The sequence below is a fragment of the Schistocerca cancellata genome, chromosome 1, assembly GCF_023864275.1.
Source record: "Schistocerca cancellata isolate TAMUIC-IGC-003103 chromosome 1, iqSchCanc2.1, whole genome shotgun sequence".
NCBI classification, from domain to species: Eukaryota; Metazoa; Arthropoda; class Insecta; order Orthoptera; family Acrididae; genus Schistocerca; species Schistocerca cancellata.
The window spans coordinates 479,725,279-479,748,927 of NC_064626.1; the positions used below are offsets into that span (position 1 = coordinate 479,725,279).

The following is a 23,649-nucleotide window of genomic DNA, read 5'->3' on the forward strand; positions in this document are numbered from 1 at the left end:
AGCCCTTTTGAGGAGGAGTCAGACAACATATTGCTTCCCCCCAAAAACATCTCGCGTATTGACCGAGAGGAGAAAATTCGAGAAATTAGAGCCTATACAGACGCTTACCGACAATCATTCTTCCCACGCACTATTCGCGAGTGGAACAGGGTTGGATGGATCGGATAGTGGTACCGAAGATACCATCCGCCACACACCATTAGGTGGCTTGCGGATTATGATGTAGATGTAGATGTAATAGGGAAATCACGAACAGCAGGGAAAACGATCAAGAAACTATGAACAAAAATTTCATAAGATCATTGAAAATAAACATCCTTATGAGCAGTCGTCAATACTGTCTCCTCACCATCCACATAAGAATGTTACGTTGCGGAACTAATCTGAAAAGTCGTGTTGTACGTGTCTAGTGTGCTGAAAATTTTCTTTCGGAAAAATGTACAAAACACAATGCGACGTAACCGACTGGTGAATCTGTGCCGCTCAGCCGCGGGATATTTAGGAAAGAGGCTTGAATTAAACCGGCGATAAAATGCAGCCCCCAAGGGTGGCGTGTTAAAGAGCGGCCGGGCTTATAACTCAGCCAGATTATCGCTCGCTCCCGGCCTCCAATAAATCTGACGTATGCGTTAGTGGCCGGAGCTGTGCGACCAGTCGATGTATCGGGATATTGATTCCCTTTCCCGTAATTCAGCAACGCGCAAGGGCAGGTAAAGGCAACATGCACTGAAACCTTGTACTGTAGTCGTAAAATACTTCCCGTTCCACGAGGAATATGTTTAATGCAAAGTCAGAAAACGTGCTTTAACTGTCAAAGAGTCATAATCCAGAGAGGTTTTCCCAAAATAATATAAATATTCTGGTGTAAGCGCATTATTAGCGCCTGCTTGTAATGCACCGACAAGCAACATCCACATTAAGTAGAATAAGTTTCAATCGAGCGCAATTTCCATAGCATTTATGCTGAGTGCATCCAAACCAAACACCTGCCTGTAATTGTCATGATAATACTCAGGGAGACACGAACCATATATTTTTTTCTGTGCAAAAAAAATAATGAGTCGAGGAACAATTTTTTTAGCATTTGTTATCAAGAATAAAATTCCGCAAGAAAAGTCAATCAAGTCGTTGCTATGTGAACTCAACATTAAAGCCAACAAGAAGATAATCGAATTTGTATGTAACGGTGTAAAGGACAAATAAAGATAGAAAGTTTAATAGTAAACTGTAAGGTACAGTAAAAGCAAAGCTACACCAAAAGAAGCGGGTACTGAGAGAACAATATCGTTAATATTAGCGGCAGTGAGTGGAGGGCTCTAACAGAAGTAAAAACAAAACTGGTGTTATCTTTGTTTACTGTTTGTCGCTCGCACACATTTTATACTGATTACTGTGTGTCGCCATGACGAACTTACTGGCTACCACCGACACAGAAATGCGATTTCTCAATCAGCTCATGCATCCATTAAACTACAAGAAGTGGTCGTAAGGTTTTAACTATCACGTCGAAAAATTTAAATCACGAAATTATTTATTTTTTGTTTGTTTGTAGATGCATGGCTGTCGCCCTCTTATACACTGAAATCTCCGCGTTCCAAGACCGTAACAAGCCACTAGAGGAGCCAAAATAAAAAAAAGTGAGAAAGAGGAGTATCACGCTGTATTTCATTTTCGACATTTAAAGGGAATGAATGCAGCAGTAATACAAGCTCAGTTGATGGAAGAACACGGCGTCGCGTATTCAAATACAGAGACATGAAAACAGACAGAATATGGCGCTGCCGTCTGCAACGCCTATATAAGACAACAAGTGTCTGGAGCAGTTGTTAGATTGATTACTGCTGCTACAGTGGCAGGTTATCAAGATTTAAGTAATCTCAGACATCGCTGCGGCCGGAGAAAGATCCTGCAAGAAAGGGACCCACGACGATTAAAAATAGTCAGTCGTTCAACGTACACAAGTGCAACCCTTCAGCAAATTGATGCAAATTATACTGCTGGGACATCAACAAGTGTCAGGAGCGAACCATTCAACGAACCATCATCGATATGGGCTTTCGGAGTGGAAGGCCCACTAGGGTACCCTTGATGGCTGCACGACACAAAGCTTTGCGTCTCGCCTGGGCCAATCAACACCGACAATGGACTGTTGATGAGTGGAAACATGTTGCCTGGTCGGGCGAGTCTCGTTTCAAATTGTATCGAGCGGATAGCCGTGTACGGGTATGGAGACAACCTCATGAATCCATGGACCCAACATGTCAACACTAGACTGTTCAGGCTGGTGGAGGCTCTGTAATGGTGTGGAGCGTGTGCAGTTGGAGCTGTATGGGACCCCTGATACGTCTACATGCGACTCTGACAGGTGACACGTACGTAAGCATCATGCCTGATCACCTGCAGCCATTGCCGGCCAAAAACTTCACGCTGTGTACGTAACACTTGTTGGTGTTGCCGGCCGAAGTGGCCGAGCGGATTTCAAAATGGCTCTGAGCGCTATGAAACTTAACATTTGAGGTCATCAGTCCCCTAGAACTCAGAACTACTTAAACCTAACTAACCTAAGGACATCACACACATCCATGCCCGAGGCAGGATTCGAACCTGCATCCGTAGCGGTCGCGCGGTTCCGGACTGAAGCGCCTAGAACCGCTCGGCCACACCGGCCGGCTAGATGTGAAGTCCCATAGTACTCAGAGCCATTTTTGAACCTGCATCCATTCATGCCATTGTGCAAAAATGGCTCTGAGCACTATGGGACTTAACATCTGAGGTCATTAGTCCCCTAGAACTCAGAACTACTTAAACCTAACTAATCTAAGGACATCACACACATCCATGCCCGAGGCAGGATTCAAACCTGCGACCGTAGCGGTCGTGCGGTTCCAGACTGTAGCGCCTAGAACCGCTCGGCCACAATGGCCGGCCCCATTGTGCATCCCGACGGACTTGGGCAATTTCAGAAGGACAAAGCGACACCCCACACGTCCAGAATTGCTACAGAGTGGCTCCCTGAACACTTTTATGAGTTTAAACACTTGCGCTGGCCACTCAAGTCTCCAGACATGAACATTATTGAGCATATCTGGGTTGCCTTGCGACGTTCCGTTCAGAAGAGATCTCCACCCCCTCGTACTCTTACGGACTTATGGACAGCCCTGCAGGGTTCATGGTGTCAATTCCCTTCAGCACTACTTCAGACATTAGTCGAGTCCATGCCACGGCGTGTTACGGCACTTCCGCGTGCTTGCGGGGGCCCTACACGATATTAGGCAGGTGTACCAGTTTCTTTGGGTCTTCAATGTACTTCCATGTGGTTAAATGACGAAGAAGACCTAAATTTCTGCCGGCCGGAGTGGCCGAGCGGTTCTAGGCGCTACAGTCTGGAGCCGCACGACCGCTACGGTCGCAGGTTCGAATCCTGTCTCGGGCATGGATGTGTGTTTTGTCCTTAGGTTAGGTGGGTTTAAGTAGTTCTAAGTTCTAGGGGACTGATGACCTCAGGAGTTAAGTCCCATAGTGCTCAGAACCATTTGAAGCATTTTTTGAACCTAAATTTCTTTGGACACTGTGATACTGATTGTTTTTTGGCACTGCCGTGGAGAAATGCTAAAATATTATGCTTGTAAGAGTGCAAGATGCCACAAGAGCATTCTGCCGAAATTTCCTGAAAAGCTTGTTCGAGGCTGTCTACTCGTAGCATTGCAGGAAGCTGTCCAAGGAGGTGTTTTCGGCGAGCACGGGGCCCCACCTTGGATGCAGGCTTGCACAGTACAGCTGTGGCTGAAGGTGTGTTAGCGAAGTACGAAATGGCATAAATTAAAAAAAGATCTCAGTGACAGCCCAGAGGCTGTCGCGAAGGAGCGCACTTTTAAGCTCGGGGTGAGAGCCGCGTGACTTTTATATTCAGACGGCGTAATCCCTTTGGAGGGCGGGTAGGGGAGGACAGGTATGAGCGCGGCGCCCTTTGCGCGGCGCGGCCCTTTTCAGCGCTCCTCACGGTTTGCCCGCTGACAGAATATGGAATTAGGAGGGCGGCGGCGCCGGCAGAGCCGGAGGCGCAGCCGCGGGCCTCGCGTGCCTCGGACAGGGCGGCGCGCCCGGCTGCACGCCTCACGGCTGTCGGAGAGCTCCCGGCGAGGCTGAAGGCGCTGGCGCAATGCGGCAGCCGCTCACCCGTCGGACTCGTAAAAACCGCGCGACACCGGCAAATACAGCTATACGGAAGTGTACTTACCTAATTTCATTCTAACGAGGTGCTTGATCACCGATGGTATCTGTTCTTTCGCACAGATACCATATTAGTAAATATGAGGCTCACCGGCCACTTGACCATCTTCTTCTTCTGTGCGAATGCACTAACAGTGCCCGAACTCTTACGGTAATCGGCAACGCGCCACGATTAATGAGTATAATGGGCGGGGGCACTACGAATGTAGTGCCGAACAATACGTTGAGAATGTGGGTTTCGCAGGAGGCGTGCCAGAGATAAATCCCTGCAGTCGCGCTATCCTCTATGTCCTCGGTGGCTCAGATGGATAGAGTGTCTGCCATGTAAACAGGAGATATCGGGTTCGACTCCCGGTCGGGGCACACATTTTCATCTGTCCCCGTTGACGTATGTCAACGCCTGTAAGCAGCTAAATGTGTTCATTTCATTGTAATTTCATTCTAACGAGGTGCTTGGTTACCGATGGTATCTGTTCTTTCGGACATGTCCGAAAGAACAGATACCATCTTAGTAAATAAGCAGAAGAATTATTTTCATACCATTGGCACCCGCAGAAATATTCACAAGAGGGGGCAAAAATCTAAAATTGTCACTTTTCTTATAGCTGACCGTGTTACTGCGAAAACGTGTCGGCGCTCAAGGACTGAATTTGAGAAGAATGATCCCGTCAGTAGGAAAAGTTTTTAAAGAATAGAGGCAAGTTAACATGGTGGTTTTAATGCTTTAGGTGGTCTACAGTCTCCCCCAGTTGAGTACAACGCAAAGGACGTTGATGCAACCGTGTGAGCCGGCCGAAGTGGCCGAGCGGTTCTAGGCGCTACGGTCTGGAACCGCGCGACCGCTACGGTCGCAAGTTCGAATCCTGCCTCGGGCATGGGCGTGTTTCATGTCCTTAGGTTATTTAGGTTTAAGTAGTTCTAAGTTCTAGGGGACTGATGACCTCAGAAGTTAAGTCCCATAGTGTTCAGACCCATTTGAACCATTTTTTGTTGCAACCGTGTGAAACTGTCGGAAGGTCCTTCTTTGGGACGTTGTCCAACTTGCACGTCACTTGGCCTGAATCGCTCTTATGTCATCAAACCGCAGATATTTCATATGTACTCATGCTCATAAATTAAGGATAATTGCAGAATGTGGTGCCACACAACGTGGCACTACAGCAAACTGGCACTAATAGCATAGGCACATAGGCAACACACACGACACAGGTCTGTAAGTCCACGGTATTGGTGACAAGTTGGGAAAACCGTCCCGAAACACATGTGCTACAAAACGCCACTGTTTCCTGCGCATGTACCCCGACATCAGTATGGGATATGATCAACATGCACACGTACACGGGCCGCACAACGGGTTTGCATACCTTGGATCAGGTGGTCGAGCAGCTACTGGGGTATAGCCTCCCTTTCTTGCACCAGTGCCTGTCAGAGCTCCTGAAGTGTCCTAGGGGTGTGAAGACGTGCAGCGATACGTCGAACGTGAGCATCCCAGGCTTGCTCGATGGGGTTGAGGTCTGAAGAACAGACAGACCACTCCATTCGCCTGATATCTTCTCTTTTAAGGTATTCCCCCACAATGGTAACTCGGTGGGGCCGTGTGTTATAATCCATTAGCAGGAAGGTGGGACCCACTGCACCCCTGAACGGCGGACATACTGGTGTAAAATGCCGTCCCGATACACCTGACCTGTTACAGTTCCTCTGTCAAAGACATGCAGGTGTGTACATGCACCAATCATAATACCACCCCACACCATCAAACCACGACCTCCATACAGGTCCCTTTCAAGGACATTAAGGGTTTGGTATCTGGTTCCTGGTTCACGCCAGATGAAAATCCGGCGAGAATCACAGTTCAGACTCGTCCGTGAACATAACCTAGGACCACTGTTCGAATGACCATGTACTGTGTTCTTGACACCAGGCTTTACGGGCTCTCCGGTGACGAGGGGTCAGTGGAATGCACCTTCCACGTCTCCGGGCGAATAAACCATGTTTGTTCAGTCGTCCGTAGACTGTGTGTCTGGAGACAGCTGTTCCATTGGCTGCGGAAAAGTCCCGAGCAAGGCTACCTGCAGTACTCCGTGGCCGTCTGCGGGCACTGATGGTGAGATATCGGTCTTCTTGTGGTGTTGTTCACTGTGGACGTCCCGTACTGTATCGCCTGGGCACGTTTCCTGTCTGCTGCAATTGTTGCCATAATCTTGAGATCACACTTTGTGGAACACGGAGGGCCCGTGCTACAACCTGCTGTGTTTGACCAGCCTCCAGTCGCCCTAGTATTCTACTCCTCAGAACGTCATCAATATGTGTTCTTTTAGCCATTTTCAACACACAGTCACCGTTAACACGTCTGAAAACGTCTGCACACTTACTCGCTGCATCGTACTCTGACATGCACCAACACACCTCTGCGTGTGTGGACTGCTGCCAGCGCCACCGTACGATGATCGCAGGTCAAATGCACCGCATGGTCATACCCCGAGGTGATTTAAACCCACAAACCACCCACCAGAGCGTTGTTTCACCATGTATCAGCATTATCCTTAATTTATGAGCATGAGTTGTGGTACATCTGATAACACCAAGTCTCGTAACCCATGACGGTTTTTCCCACGAAATGTACTCTAGAGAGAGAGAGAGAGAGAGAGAGAGAGAGAGAGAACCGCGAGCGCGACAAACTAATGGTTACATTTTCAGACAAAGTGGATGGCTCATTCAACTGAAAGAGCTTCACAAACTGAGCAAGTCGATGTCGGGTTAGTCCACTACTGGCCCTTACGCAAGCAGTTACTGGGCTTGATATTTAATGACAGAGTAGCTGAATATCCTCCTGAGGAATATTGTAAAATTCTGTCCAATTGTCGTGTTAGGCCGTCAAAATTCCGGGACAGTTGGATGGGCCTGTCCTCAGTACTCCCACGTTACAAGTGCGGATACGTCCGGCGACCTCGCTGGCAAAGGTATGGTTTGACAAGCAGTAGACACTCTCGCCGTGCGCGAAATGTAAGCCCAGGACGGCTGGCGATGATGGGCAACAAAACGGGGCGTAAAATGTAATCGACGTACCGCTGTTCTATAGGGGCTTCGCAGGAACACCGTAATACGTAAACTCACGTTGTAGTGCCCAGTTGCGTGAAAGATGGTAACAAATCCCACGAAGTGCGAGTCACGTACTGTGTGATCCGCTTCCTATTCGCGGAAGGCGTAAACCGAAAATTTTTCATAGATCAAAACAGTTTACGGCAAAGGTATCATGAACGGAAAAACGTTCGTGACGAAAGGAGGAGTGGAAGACTTTCCAGTTAAATGAACTGGTGCAAAAAATTGAGGAAACTGTTCGTGAAGATGGCCGATTGACAGTTGATGAAAATTCCGCAATGTTTCCACAACTATCCAGAACTCTCTTATACGATACACTCACAGAAACGCTGAAATACCGAGAATTCTACGCAAGATGCATCCCAAAACCGCCGACAGAGCAGGAAAAGAAAAATGGCGTCAGTAGCGCCCTTGCTTTTCTTTTCTTTTTTTTTTTGTTTTTGTTTTTTGAGCGACTTGAATCGGAAGGTGAGAATTTGCTGAGCTCTATTGTGATGGGAGATGAAACGTGGGTGGCTCATTACACGCCGGAGACAAAACGACAGTCGTCACAGTGGCATCACACCAATTCTACATCTGCCAAAATATTCAAAACCACAATTTCAGGCAAACAAATCATACCCTTAGTGTTTTGGGAGCGAAAAAGCATCATTTTGGTCGATTTTCTAGCTCAAGGGGAGACCATCAAAGCTCAATGATACTGTGAGAACATGAAAAAAAAATCAATAATGGAAATGCCGTGTGACTAGGGTCTCCCGTCGGGTAGACCGTTCGCCTGGTGCAAGTCTTTCGAGTTGACGCTACTTCGGCGACTTGCGTGTCGATGGCGATGAAATGATGATGATATGGACAACACAACACCCAGTCCCCGAGTGGAGTGAATGAAGACATTTTTGAAACTGTGCGCATACTATTGTCAGAATTCAATTATACCTCAAAGAACTGTGGTGAAGATTTCACACAACTCCCATGCATACAAAGTGCAGATCCACCAAGCTTTGGAGTCAGATGATACGCGAGGACGTGCTGAGTATTCTCGGAACATACTAGAACTAATCGATGTAGACAATGACTACCTTAACAAAGTTGGTTTGTTGGATCAAACGACTTTTCACGTATCTCCAGCAAAATAAATAAGCATAATGTTCGCATCTGGGGGCCGAAGAACCCACATGTCGTGGTACAACTTGTAAAGGACAGCCCGAGAGTGAATTTATGTTCTGGTTTAATGCAGCACAACACAGCTCTTTCTCACACAGCTTGCCATTATGGCAGCAGTTTACCTAGAAATTATGCAACTTTCGCAGCATCTCAGTTACGGGAATTGCAACCATGGGTGGTGTTTCAATAGTAATCCCCAGTCTCCAGACTGTTTTTACTAGCTCTTTGAGTAAACCTTTTTGGACAGACGGAGTGGCAGAGACGATGTAAGATCGTGGTCAGCGTGTTACTAGAAATAACTCTCCTTGACATTTTTGAGGGATAACGTGTTCAATCCACCAGCTCCTGATGCGCAGACTCTTACGACAGGAATATGAGATTCTGTACGGGCGGTGATGAAAGATGTGTTGGTATAGTCATGGAGAGAAACTAAGTCTCGCATAGATGTTCTGCGAGCAACAGACGGTGCACGTGTGAAAAGTATCGATAAAAGTTAACCTACCGTTTGCAAGAAACCGCGTGGCTCTGTAACTACACTGAAGCGCCAAAGAAACTGATATAGGCATGCGTTTTCAAATAAAGAGAGCCGGCCGAAGTGGCCGCGCGGTTCTGGCGCTGCAGTCTGGAACCGCGAGACCGCTGCGGTCGCAGGTTCGAATCCGGCCTCGGGCATGGATGTGTGTGATGTCCTTAGGTTAGTTAGGTTTAACTAGTTCTAAGTTCTAGTGGACTAATGACCTCAGCAGTTGAGTCCCATAGTGCTCAGAGCCATTTGAACCATTTGAAATAAAGAGATATGTAAACAGGCAGAATGCGGCGCTGCAGTCGGCAGCACCTTTATAAGACAACAAGTGTCTGGCGCAGTTGTTAGATCGGTTACTACCGCTATGATGGCAGGTTATCAAGATATAAGTGAGTTTGAACGTGGTGTTGTAGTCGGCTCACGAGCGACGGGACACAGAATCTCTGAGGTAACAATGAAGTGGGGATTTACCCGTACGACCACTTCACGAGTCTGCCGTAAATATCAGGAACCCTGTAAAGCATCAGATCTCCGACATCGCTGTGGCGGGAAGAATATCGTGCAAGAATGGGACCAACGACAACTAAAGAGAGTCATTCACCGTGACAGAAGTGCAATCCTTCCGCAAACTGCTGCAGATTTCAATCCTGGGCCATCAACAAGTGTCAATGTGCGAACCCTTCAACGAAACGTCATCGATATGGGCTTTCGGAGCTAAAGCCCCACTCATGTATCCTTGATGACTGCACGACACAATGCATTATGCCTCGCATGGGCCCGTCAAAACCGACATTGGGCTGTTGATGACTGGAAATATGGGCCTCACAACCAAGTTGTGACGTCGCGCTAGTTGCCTTGCCCGACATACATCGCGAACGTTCGGCTACGTCTGGGGCCAGGCAAGAAACTAGTATTTCAGCAAAAAGTTACCTGATAAAGCACTTACCTTTGTCATATGTTACCGAGAGCATGGTCTATCTAAATGCACAGCTACAAAGCTTTAAAGTGGTCTTAAATAGTAACTCACTGCCCAATGTAAACAGTCGCCGCTATTCCTAAGACCTGCAGTGTCACGTGACGTACAACACAGGGCCATATACCTCGTTTAGCCTTGCACCAGGTCTCCTGCTTCTTACCTTGTCACCAATACTGCCAGTCTTTTTAAACTTTTCATACTGTCCTTTGATGTTCTACACATCTGGCAGATCTTCCCTGTAGGCACTTTGGAACTGCCGTTGAACTGTAATATGCGACCGTGTTTCATGAAACCACAAAACACACTGCTTTCTCCTGCATAGATGACGTCGTGAGGGCAGCACTTCTAAATTACGTTTCTTACAACTAGAGCGAAAGAAAAGAACTCAGATACTGTCAGAACACATGTAGAAGCGTAACCATTAAAACTGACTACTTTTAAGCTACCGTTTACAATAAACAGTGTAGATGTTTCTAGCATAGTTCCTTGGAGGTAAAGTTTTGTACCGATGGAAAGATTTTATGCTCAAATGAAGCTATATGGTTCCAGAGACCATTACAAGTTTCAAACATCTATGGTGTATATATGCAGACATAAGCGACAAATGAAAACTAGTACTAGGGGTGGGATTTGAAACCAGAGATGCAGGTGTTATTAATCAGCTGCTTATTGGAGCAGCACGACGTGGAATGGTGTGGACTGTCATATCCTACAAGGACTGTACACCTCAGTTTGCTCTAGAAGACTGTAAAAAGCAGAATACATCCAGAACATCATCATCCAGACCGTTATGTGGCCACTCCTACAATGTCAGAAAAACTGCAAAGTTGCAACCAGTGTAGAGTCTGCGCAGGTTTTGGTTGCCGATGTGCAGTGACCAGTTTTCATCCGAGGCGCTGGGCGAGTTCATTCAGTCATTCGGAAGTTGTGGCCGACAGAGATCGCCCCCCTTTGGCCGGCCGCCGATGAGAGACTGGAGGCACACACACTGCGATATTTCTCAAGTAATTTTACAGAAACTATCTGGTAAAAAATGTCATTTTTGCCTTACGTGTAGCTTCATATTTCAGCTTCACGATGATGCGTCGGTCATTTCGTTAACGGTCATAGTTATTGTGATATCTCCAGGTAAGTGAGATACTGCGCTAAAAAGATTTGTAATAAAAAATAGGGGTCGCTATGATTTTGGGTTTGGTGCATGTTATACAATACGTTGCTGCTTATGAAATTTACCTAAAAAATTTTCCTTTAGACTTGCATTGAGGTCTAGCTGCCACCAATCTCGAGAAAATTGATCTGACTTAGCAGGCTCATTTGCGACAGTGATCACCAGTGATAAACGAAGAGTGAAATATACACAACATTCCTTATATTTCATAAACAGTTTCAAATATTTAAATGAGATTTTGGCAAATGATAGCACGGAAAGAGAGAAGGAATTTTCATGTGTTTATTATGCTAATCTTCATATCTGCCTTCTTATTACACTAACTACAGACTTTTTAGACGAAAGAATGTAGTTTTTAGGGGCTACCGACAGCTGGTAAAACGAGAAAGGCCATGGGTTTCCGAGCAACATAAGTGAAGACATTACACGTTAATTTTTGTGCCGAGGATGTGTTTCTTCATGAGAAGTAGTAGTAGTAGCAGCAGCATCAGCAGCAGCAGCAGTAGTAGTAGTAGTAGTAGTAGTAGTAGCTTTATTCATCCGTAGATCTCTTTTTACAAGGATATAGTGCATGTCAAAGTATTTACAAATTTAGATCAATTTAAAATAAGCTAATTTGTATACACATATATTTACAGACTTCTAGTTAGAGACAATCATCAGATTTACTCCTGGTATAAAATATTTTGTTTTTACAAATAACTTATTAAATAATGTAATACCACATTGGTCACTCATATCTCACTATCAATCACTGCACACACTATACACAAATTGTTTCATAACATTTCACTCACTACACACACACACTCACTACACACACCCACATACACACACACACACACACACACACACACACACACACACACACACACACAAGCTGTTGATCTTACTTGTCCTAAGTTCCTTCATAAGCCAATGTTTCAGAATTCTCTCGTAATTGCCTCTGCACAACATGTTAGTGAGGTAACACTATGTAAACTATGCTGTATTTTCGCAAAAGAAGCAAATTTTAACATGGCAACAAGAGAAATGTAGGTTTTACTCAAAATTCACTACTAATGACGCTTCCTTGAAAATTTTTTTTGAGATAATAACCAAACCAGAGGTGTCAGATCTTTTTGAATGTTTACCATCCAAGAGTGGACGTGTAAGGTCTTCGCTTATATTTACAAAAAATGTGAATGTAGGCTTCAGTTCAGAACTTTACTTCTCTTCCAGCGAAAGGCATTTCCCCTACGGGGCCTACCCATAATTCCCAAATTCCCACCGCTAGGGCTCTCCCCACCGTACACCTTGCCAATTGCGCATCTACAGGCCACGTTATTCTGTGTGCATTCCAACTCGTGCCAATCGTATTAATTGTAGGAAAATCTGTCAGTCAATATCTACGCTGTATCGTTTGGGCACAGTCGTCTACGAGACGATTCTGGGTGTTCGAGCGTTGTATACTTCTATAATGAAATCGACACATGTTACATCAGCTTGTAGCCAAACATTCCATACGTCAGCATATGGCCAGCATGCGATATGCGTACGCCAACGCAAACAGTTTACGACTGGTAATGTGTTCCTCAGTTTCACGAAACCGAAACATCTTTGCTGTCACGTGCCAGCTAAATCGAGGCAGTTATCTGGGAAAGACGATGTTCCGTTTATATGCAGTTAATATACGAGGTGCATTCAAGTTCTAAGGCCTCCGTTTTTTTTTTTTTTTTTTTTTTCTAATTAACTACTCACCCGAAATCGATGAAACTGGCGTTACTTCTGGACCTAATCGCACTGCAGACGTACACATTTTTCACAACGATGACGCCATGATTCCATGGCAGCGGCGAAGGCTTCTTTAGGAGTCTGTTTTGACCACTGGAAAATCGCTGAGGCAATAGCAGCACGGCTGGTGAATGTGCGGCCACGCAGAGTCTCTTTCATTGCTGGAAAAAGCCAAAAGTCACTAGGAGCCAGGTCAGGTGAGTAGGGAGCATGAGGAATCACTTCAAAGTTGTTATCACGAAGAAACTGTTGCGTAACGTTAGCTCGATGTGCGGGTGCATTGTCTTGGTGAAACAGCACACGCGCAGCCTTTCCCGGACGTTTTTGTTGCAGTGCAGGAAGGAATTTGTTCTTCAAAACATTTTCGTAGGATGCACCTGTTACTGTAGTGCCCTTTGGAACGCAATGGGTAAGGATTACGCCCTCGCTGTCCCAGAACATGGACACCATCATTTTTTCAGCACTGGCGGTTGCCCGAAATTTTTTGGTGGCGGTGAATCTGTGTGCTTCCATTGAGCTGACTGGTGCTTTGTTTCTGGATTGAAAAATGGCATCCACGTCTCATCCATTGTCACAACCGACGAAAAGAAAGTCCCATTCATGCTGTCGTTGCGCGTCAACATTGCTCGGCAACATGCCACACGGGCAGCCATGTGGTCGTCCGTCAGCATTCGTGGCACCCACCTGGATGACACTTTTCGCATTTTCAGGTCGTCATGCAGGATTGTGTGCACAGAACCCACAGAAATGCCAACTCTGGAGGCGATCTGTTCAACAGTAATTGGGCGAACCCCCGAAACAATTCTCTCCACTTTCTCGATCATGTCGTCGGACCGGCTTGTGCGAGCCTGAGGTTGTTTCAGTTTGTTGTCACATGATGTTCTGCCTTCATTAAACTGTCGCACCCACGAACGCACTTTCGACACATCCATAACTCCATCACCACATGTCTCCTTCAACAAATCTAATTTCAATTGTTTTCACACAACGCAAATTCAGAAAACGAATGATTGCACGCTGTTCAAGTAAGGAAAAGGTCGTCATTTTAAGTATTTAAAACAGTTCTCAATCTCGCCGCTGGCGGTAAAATTCCATCTGCCGTACGGTGCTGCCATCTCTGGGACGTATTGACAATGAACGCAGCCTCATTTTAAAACAATGCGCATGTTTCTATCTCTTTCCAGTCCGGAGAAAAAAATCGGAGGCCTTAGAACTTGAATGCACCTCGTATGTTGGTGTGTCCACCAGAAACGCTGTCTTCTGTGACTCTGGACACGTCGTACACTGCCTACCTGAAACTTTACCGAGTGTCGAGTCCGAAGGTCCGAGTACGCAATGTCAGTCTTGGATTCCAGGGTGGTTGTCGTAAGGTAGTGGTTGCACGTGTTGCCCTCGTCGCGGGCAAACACTCAACAATAGCCGTAATTGCAGTGAGTAGCGAAAAAAGTATATTTTCATTGTTAAGTGGTGTAGCGGCTTTAATTTATTTGGAAGTGGATTGCCTCCAATGTCTTGCGGTATTGCGCGGGCTAAAGGTAGATTCGTTTTATAATTTTTCACGGAATAACCACCGGTGGCATAAAATAAAAATCTCTTCGAAAATTTCAGTGACGAGCGCAAAAATCATAACTGAGGTCCGAGATTTAACGTCTAACGCCATTAAAAAATGTTCCGCCGCTCCACTCGCCGCTAACAAAACAATTGAACACAAATGTTAAAACAAAGAATAAATGTTTATTTTAGCCTCACGCAGCGATTTAAAAACTGCGCACTGTGCAAAGCTGCTGAAAATAAGTAACTACGTTCTCGTATAAACACACTCTGCAAATTAAACAGCTGGTCACTGAATTAAAAACGTAATATATTCTCTCAATAAATTACAGGCATTCTGCCTCGTAGTAATAACTACATAACAATCTTTAAAAAAATATTAGCAGTAACTTCAAAAGCCGCTGCGCAGTTATAGCTCGGTCAGTGCTGAAAAAATATAATACAAGGACTGACTATTCCAAAGTCACATTTGTCTTGCTTTGTTAGCAAACGCCGGTCGCGGTGGCCGAGCGGTTCTAGGCGCTTCAGTCTGGAACCGCGCGACTGCTACGGTCGCAGGTTCGAATCCTGCCTCGGGCATGGATGTGTGTGTTGTCCTTAGGTTAGTTAGGTTTAAGTAGTTCTAAATTCTAAGTCCAATAGTGCTCAGAGCCATTTGAACTATTTTTTGTTAGCAAACAGCCACCAGTTGTAGATACTGTTCCTCTTAGGCCACCGTTCCACTACTCCATTGCATCTCCGTCAGTTTCTCGAATATTGCATTCTCCAGAACGCGAAGTTGGGTAGCGCCTAGGACGTCTTTCGCATCGTCAAGTAACAATTCTTTCTTTAAACTTATTAATAAGAGTATTTTTTTCCAGTTGCTGCCCTTCTCCCATCACTCAGCAACAGTTCCAGATTGTTATTTTAGTTTCTTCATTTGATATTAATATTTTAATGGGGAATAAAGGAACGAATGTGACTGGGCTGTTACAGTGGCTATAAAAAGAGAGTTGTGTGGATATGATATGAGTGAATATTACGACTGTGTTCTTGTCTATCGCGTCGGTCATTCTGGTTGCAGTATACAGGGTGGTCATAATTGAACTTTTACTACTCGCGCCAGTGTTGACGGAAAACTACCGCATGGGATGTTCAGACTGTGCGCTGCAGGATTTCCGTTGTTGGTATTGCTAGTATCATGCCTTGCCGTTTAGGCGCTTGTACTGGTACAGCGTCGTAGAAGTGAAACTCAGGCATCACTGAATTACACGAGGGCTGTTCGGAAAGTAAGGTCCGATTTGACGGGAAATTCAAACCACAGTGCAAATTCAATGGAACTTTGCACAGATGTGTTGGGCAGTGTCTTTAGTGTGTCTGTCGATCGCTTCACGTCGCTCTTTTCAGGCCACAGCTTAAGGTCATCACGTGGAAATGCTTGTCTCCCACCAAGCATGTGGATCTGGTGAAAGATTTTGCCTGAAGCTATGCAGCCCACATAACATAAATGTCATGCGTTTCTTTCTTCAAGACAATTCTCAGCCGCATTCTGCAGGGGCAATGAAGACGCTTCTGCAGCGATTTCGATGGGAAATGTTTTATCACTTACAACACAGTCCTTAATTGCCTCCCTCCGATGTTCATCTCTGCTCACACGAACCACTGGCTACGAAGACAACATTTTGGCACAAGCCACGAAAGGCAGACCAGCATAGAGAATTGGCTGAAAGCACAGGCGGCTGCTTTGTGTAACGAGTGTACTGCAATGTTTGTACAACGCCACGACAAATATCTAAGTCGGAGCAGCGACTATTTAGAAAGGTAGCTGGAAGGTGTGGCTAACTGTTGCGAATAATTTTTTTTTATTTGCGCTGTGGTTTCCATTTCGCGACAGATCGGACCTTACTTTCCGAACAGCCCTCGTAGCTGCAGACACTCAGCACGGATCTGGACTAGGTGAGCAGAGCTTTACTTGTAAAGCTGTTGTAACAAAACAGCACCAATAATGCTGCTGTATTTCGCAAGTATCGATGCATTAAAGGAATACGAAGAGGTTCTCTTTCCGCACCAGGGCTGAAGAACTTCATCCGGAAGTTCGAAATGTCTGGCGATTTGGGGACTACTCTTGGGAGAAGTCGAAGCCCCATTCATTGCACCACAGACTGTTGCAGAAGGGACTGTTGCCATGGCTGAGAATGCTGGACGCAGTGTGAGATCTTCAAGCAATGCACGAACTGCGTCACGACAGTTGAACATTCCCTGGACCACCGTCCAAAAAATACTGCGAATAAATGTGAAATGGAATCTCTAGTCCTGCTACCGTGAATGCAGAGAGTCGTCTCACTGAGCAACCTTCGTAATCTCGAACGTAAACATAGTACGCAGTTAACAAATTTTACCTTCTTATGTTCAAATGGTTCAAATGGCTCTGAGCACTATGGGACTTAACTTCTGAGGTCATCAGTCCCCTAGAACTTAGAACTACTTAAACCTAACTAACCTAAGGACATCACACATATCCATGCCCGAGGCAGGATTCGAACCTGCGACCGTAGCAGTCGCGCGGTTCCGGACTGAGCGCCTAGAACCGCTCGGCCAACCTTCTTATGTGGAAATTACAATGTGTTCCTTTCAATTGTTTCTCCGTCATAGGTGTCATCGTCCTGTGATCACTCGCTTGTCATGGGAGCCCTCTCAAGTTGCGAAAGTTCAGTTACAATCACCATGAACGAGGTTAAGTTCAAAAATGGTTCAAATGGCTCTGAGCACTATGGGACTTAACATCTGTGGTCATCAGTCCCCTAGAACTTAGAACTACTTAAACCTAACTAACCTAAGGACATCACACACATCCATGCCCGAGGCAGGATTCGAACCTGCGACCGTAGCAGTCGCGCGGTTCCGGACTGAGCGCCTAGAACCGCTCGGCCAACCTTCTTATGTGGAAATTACAATGGTTTCTCCGTCATAGGTTTCATCATCCTATGATCACTCACTAGTCATGGGAACCCACTCAAGTAGCGAAAGTTCAGTTACAATCACCATGTATGAGGTTAAGTCAATTATCATCCGTAAAGTAGTTATAAAATTTTATTGTAATCAAATAGGAAACTTAAAGGAACATTATTTTTCGACTTAGTCTCCTTGCGTTTCAACGCATTTTGTCCATCGTTGTACAAACTTCCTGATGCCCCCATAAAAGAAGGTTCTCGGTGGAGCTGCGAGCCAGGAATGCACCGCTTCTTTCACTCCTTCGTCCGAGGCAAATCGACGGCCCCTTAATGCCTGTTTGAGTGGACCAAACAAGTGATAGTCAGAAGGGACGAGATCGGAACTATATGGAGGATGATCCAGTACTGTTTCTGGAGCGTTTCAGCAGTGTGGGCAGCAGTATGCGGACGGGCATTGCCGTGTAACAACACACCTTTTGACAGCAATCCTCGGCGTTAACCTCGAACTGCAGGCTGTAGCCTGGCAATAAGCATCTCACTGTAACGTACACTGTCTATTGTTGTGCCCCTTTCCCCATAATTTTCCAGTACTGGATCTTGTGCGTCCCAAAAGAACCGTAAGCATCAGTTTCCCTGCGGACGGTTGGATCTTGAATTTTTTCTTGCTCGGCAAATTTGGATGATTCCATTCCATACTCTGCCGTTTACTCTTCGGCTCGTAATGATGGATCCATGTTTCGTCACCAGTAATGATCCTGTCTAAGAAGTTGTCCCCTTCGTTACCATGGCGATCCAAATGTTTTTGCAGGTGTCCAAGCGCGTTTGTTTATGCAACTGCGAGAGTTATTTTGGGACCCATCTTGCATAAACTTTATGAAACCCAAATCTCTTGTTGATGATTTCGTAGGCAGAACCGTGACTAATTTGCTGACGATGTGCCACTTCGTCAATAGTTAATCGTCTGTCTAACAGAATCATTTTACGTAAACGCTAAATGGTTTCTTCATTTGTGGCGGTAATCGGTCGTCCGGCTCCTTCACCGTGTGTAACACTTGTGCAACCATTTCGGAATTTTTTAATCCATTCGTAGACACTCCTTTGTGTCAAACCACTATTCCCGTACTGTACCGAACGTCTTCGATGAATTTCGGCCTCTGATACGCCTTCCGACCACAGAAAACGGATCACTGAACATTTCTCTTCTTTGGTGCAAATAGACAGCGGAACTGCCATAATTCACAGCACGGCAGCGATAACGAAACTAACCTAGCAGCTTGAAAATAGCAAACATATAACAACAAATAAACAGAGCTTACGTCATCAACGTAAAACGACAGTACTACCAAAACAGACAAAAATATAACTAAATTGCGGATAATAAATGACTTACCCTCGTATTTTAGATTACAGTGTTGGTTATGTGTGTCATCTGAGTGTCATGAGACTATTAATATTTCATTTTAGCATGCATAGAGTTTAACTGTTGAAACTAAGGGAACTGCCTCACTTTTATGTTTTTGTGTGATTCTGAGTACAATGGAACACTCAAACCACAATGCTTATTAGCCGACCTGGAATAACACTGTATCATCATCTTATTCAAGAAATCGTCCTTGGTTATTAGCCATGGTCATGAACTAAATTTAGGCAACTTTTTTGTTTCTGTTATCACTGTCAGATAACCAGTAGCGAGTGATGCAACTTCTACGCACCGGAGAGCCGAAATGAAGTGTTGTCAAAATGTTGTAACTTTAATTGCAAATGCATGTCGGTAATCTGTATTCATAATACCCTTTGGTGGATCTTGCGTGATGCTTTTGGGTGCTAAACCCCCATTCAGCGCCTGCTTCTGTAGTCGATGCACAACTGAAGGATGAACACTTAACCACCTGTCGATGTGTGGTCTACCTTTATTAGTCTGCCAGTGTCCTTTGGTCACAGTTCGGCGGCAAAACCAAGCAAAGAGGGACACTGGCTTAGAACTGAATTCGCAGTTTGGACGAGTTAGGTTGAAATCCCCGCCCAGACAACCAGATTCGTGGTTTCCGAAATTTCTCTAAATCGATTACGACAAATGCGTTGATAGTTCCCTTGAGTAGGGCATGGGGCACTGCCTTCCCTCCTTTTGCTATGCAACGCGAATCTGTGTTTTTCCCTAGTGATCTAATCGTTGACGGTTCGTGAAACTCCAACTTTCCTCACTTTCCCTTTCTTAGGTCATTCAGTGATGTCTTCTTTCACTCTGAAATGACCAACATACAACAAACAATTACCAACTATGTACAAATATTTCAAACGGATTGCTGTGCCACGAGAACAAAAGTATCGTGTAACGAGCGTGGTAGCAAAAAATTTATTTTCTTGTTAGTTGCATTATTTTTTACCGAGATTTTGCTGTTTTGCAATTTTTTCTGTGATTTTAGAAAACTGTATCTATTACAATGTTATACAGGGTGGTCAGAAACAGTCCGAAAAGATTCTAATGGGGCAGCGGGGTAGATTGTACTGAGAAGTAATCATTAAGAAAAGAATTCGATACATTGCCCCGTCCCCGAGTTAATTAGCACTGAAGTTAGCGAATCACACCGTTGCGCGCAAATTCAAACGGCCCACCAGATACAATTAGTGTCAATAGTTCTCAAACCGTAGATGATTAAATGATACAACACGAGTCTGATAAACCTTTGATCCAGGTTCGGTCCTTACAACTGTCTCATGTCCAATTTTTATATCGCTCCCTTGTTCAAAAAACTGATTCAAATGGCTCCAAGCACTATGGGACTTAACATCTGAGGTCATCAGTTCCTTAGAACTTAGAACTACTTAAACCTAACTAACCTAAGGACATCACACACATCCATGCCCGAGGCAGGACTCGAACCTGCGACAGTAGCAGCAGCGCGGTTCTGGTCTGAAGCGCCTAGAACCGCTCAGCCACAGCGGCCGGCTGCTCCCTTGTTCAGTTTTAGGAAATATGACGAACAGTTTTGGCGATACCGTCTCTGGTGTGAGTGCAACTGCCTACTTGACTAAATTTAGTTCTAATCAACTGGGAAAAGAATTATTTCTCTGCACAGCCTACCCTACAACACACTTACAAGCTTTCAAACTGCTACTGACCATGCCATGCAGATCTACCTTGCCACATAAGAACGAGCAAACCAGTAGTCTATGACTGAATGACAGAAAGGAGCTGCAATATCACTGATAAGAAAGACAGATGCCTGTTTAACAATAATAGTTTCATAGCTAGTGTTGATAAAAGCAAGAAAAATATGAATTCGGAAATTCCTGTAAAGGAACTAGTGGTGAGTCAGTTAAATAGCAAAAGGAGGAACATTGATTAAACCCTGAAAAATTGCCACCCAGTTTAGGTTATTTTCCGTTGTCTTCTTCAGAACGGTCAAGAAGTGTCAGGTTTGTGTGTGCGTGTGCGTGTGTGCGTGTGTGCGTGTGTGCGTGTGCGTGTGTGCGTGTGTGCGTGTGTGTGTGTGTGTGTGTGTGTGTGCGTGTGTGTAAATGTAGTGTGATCGACTGTGATAAGTGACTGTACGGTGTAGTGTTGTGTTCAAAAGCTGCCGGAACATTGCCCACATCAACACCAAAGGGTCGGTTGCGCTTGATGCCCTCATCCCGAGGACGCATCACCAACATATCACATGTCCTGACTCCATGAGCCACTGCGAATAGTTTTATAATTTAATCCAGCACGAAGCCTGCTGCTTAGGAAAAGGATGATACCATTCTTGCTCCCCTTGACTGCCAAGTACTGTCGAAAAAAGTTTCTCACTCCGCGAGGTTTCGAACCACCTACTGCAGGACTGAGCGGCTCGCCAAGAGCGAGCGTTATGGACTTTGCCTACTTAAAAAAAAAAATCTTTGCTTCAGTGAATTGTTCCCCTCTGTTCAAAAGTAAACAAATAACAACCCGCTTCTGGGTATGTATAATTAGACAAAAAAGCGTGATATTCAAACGGGGCATTGTTCAAATAATGAGGAATAAATAAAAACTTCCAGTTACATCACTAAGAGGTTCAGCTTGCTCTCTACAACTCTGATTCATACATGCCGGTGCATATGCGCGGGTAAGCACATGTAACGTGGGTTCGGCTGCCTTTGTTCCTGTCTGCATACTGTAAAATGGCTGCGAGCACTATGGGACTTAACATCTGAGATCATCAGTCCTCTAGACTCAGAACTAGTTAAACCTAAGGACATCACACACATCCATGCCCGAGGCAGGACTCGAACCTGCGACCTCAGCAACAGCGCGGCTCCGGACTGAAGCGCCTAGAACCGCTCGGCCACAGCGGCCGGCTGCATACACTAAGTTCAGCTGGTAGTCAGCTCAGTAATGTACTGCACAAGTACGCTCTTTGGTTTCTGTTCCTGAATGTCTCATTTATCATTTTATAGCGCTGACAACGAGTAGCTATCGCGCTTATGAGGTTAGGCGCCAATGTATGCACTCAGCAATTCGCATAGAGATTTACGTCTGCGGCAGAGTTTATTAAGGGTACATGCATGACGCAAAGTGCATGATTAGCGAGACGCAGCTGGCATTCGAGACGTACGGAGGTGAGTCGATAAGTCATTGCATAAGCTGATATCAAACATGTGCAGCGTATAGGTGAACGCTCTTCGCAAGCTATGGCTAATGATGACTCATAGTGGAACATTAGTCATGACTTTGGCTTATATATCGTCCTGTTAGGGCGGCTTCACCATCGCGCTGCAAACTCAGATGACATCCAAACTTTGAATGTCAAAAACGGAACAGTGGTTTAACACCCACAAATTGCCGACAGCTTTGCAATGAATGTTCGATGAATAATAACTAACGCTAATACCGAACAACAGGTGCAGTGTCCGGATGAATGACCTTAACCAGTTATTGCTAATGATGATACGTGACTGAATATCCGTCATGATTTGGGCACTGTATCATAGTATTCTCACGGCTTGCAACTCTGCAAGTTCACGTAGACACGAAAGATAAACAAATAAATGCCGTTAACCTTCAAGAGTTTCGATTTGTCGTCAGTTTATCGCCTTGCGTGTCACTTTTGTTGCTTATTTATTTAGCAGCAAACTTTATAATATGAGCATCCGCAGTGAAGGTATGCACATTATATAGAATCATACAAAAGGTGTTTGCGGTTTATGTTTATGTTTTAAGAATGCGTACCTTCCCTGCGGATGCCCATATTATAAATAAATAAACAACGAAACTGGCACGCAAGGCGATAAGCTGACACTATTCGAAAGGTTTGGAGGTTAACGGCATTTATTTGTTTGTCTTTCGTCTCCACGTGAACTTGTAAGGTGGTGCTCAAGCCATATATAAAGTCATACAACACATATAATAGCAAGAATCCAGGAAAAAGAATATAACATTATATACAATGGATGTAACTGACAGAATTAATTTTAGATAGCCTAATCGAATTACCTATTTGCAGATGATTTACAGGCAAAAGTTGATATCGCATTAGACGGGCGTACCATCATTCCCAAAGCAACAGTAAAACGTTGCAAAATAAGACTCGTTATTTTAAAGTCTCACCGGAACGGATGTGATACGTTACGTGTCGTAGAACCGTCATGGGCTGATGCGTGTACTTGGAATAACAAGTAAACAGGAGCTAGGGGCTTACGCGGAAGAGGTAAATGGCGCGTGAAATTGTAAATAACCTGAATAAGAAGATTGAGAGGCAGCCTTGCAATAGACATATAACGTTAAAAAGAAAGTGCATTAAAATCAGTGTGTAAGCTTAGGGATCGATGTCCTCAGCAGTTTGGTCCCATAAGACCTTACCACAAAATTCTAAATTTTTCCAAAATCAGTGTTAAAGTAAAACAAGTATCAATTAACTGCATTTAGACAGCTTTCTATTTTACCTCAAGAGGCTTCTGAACCCAAGTTCAATCTACCCCAAGAAAATTATACACTCACTTCTGGCCATTTAAATCACAGCGCCAATAATGTGGCCGGCAACAAAGGTCAGATTTGCAAAAAGTGTGCTTTTGGATATGTAAATAGTGTTTCAAGTAGGTGGGAGTAACGTATATTCCGCATATAAGTAAAGGTTACGTAGTGAATATCGCATCAGAAATCGCGTTTGAATGTTTTTTTGCGGTTGAATGTGGTTGTTTCTGGAAAGCTCATGTTAAGCTTAAAGTAAAAACTAGAAACGTCTACCAACACGTGTGGGAAATCGATAGCGGCACGATT

The 23,649-nt window shown here is 44.9% G+C and overlaps 1 protein-coding gene across 1 annotated transcript in view; it reads left to right on the top strand.

Annotated features, from left to right (window-relative positions):
* The window catches only part of LOC126184654 (calphotin-like), a 137,231-nt gene that overhangs the window by 4,431 nt on the left and 109,151 nt on the right, over positions 1-23,649 (top strand). The window contains exon 2 of the mRNA XM_049927175.1: positions 3,911-4,187. Coding sequence (XP_049783132.1) covers positions 3,911-4,187 — 277 coding nt within the window. The remainder of the gene's footprint in view (positions 1-3,910; positions 4,188-23,649) is intronic.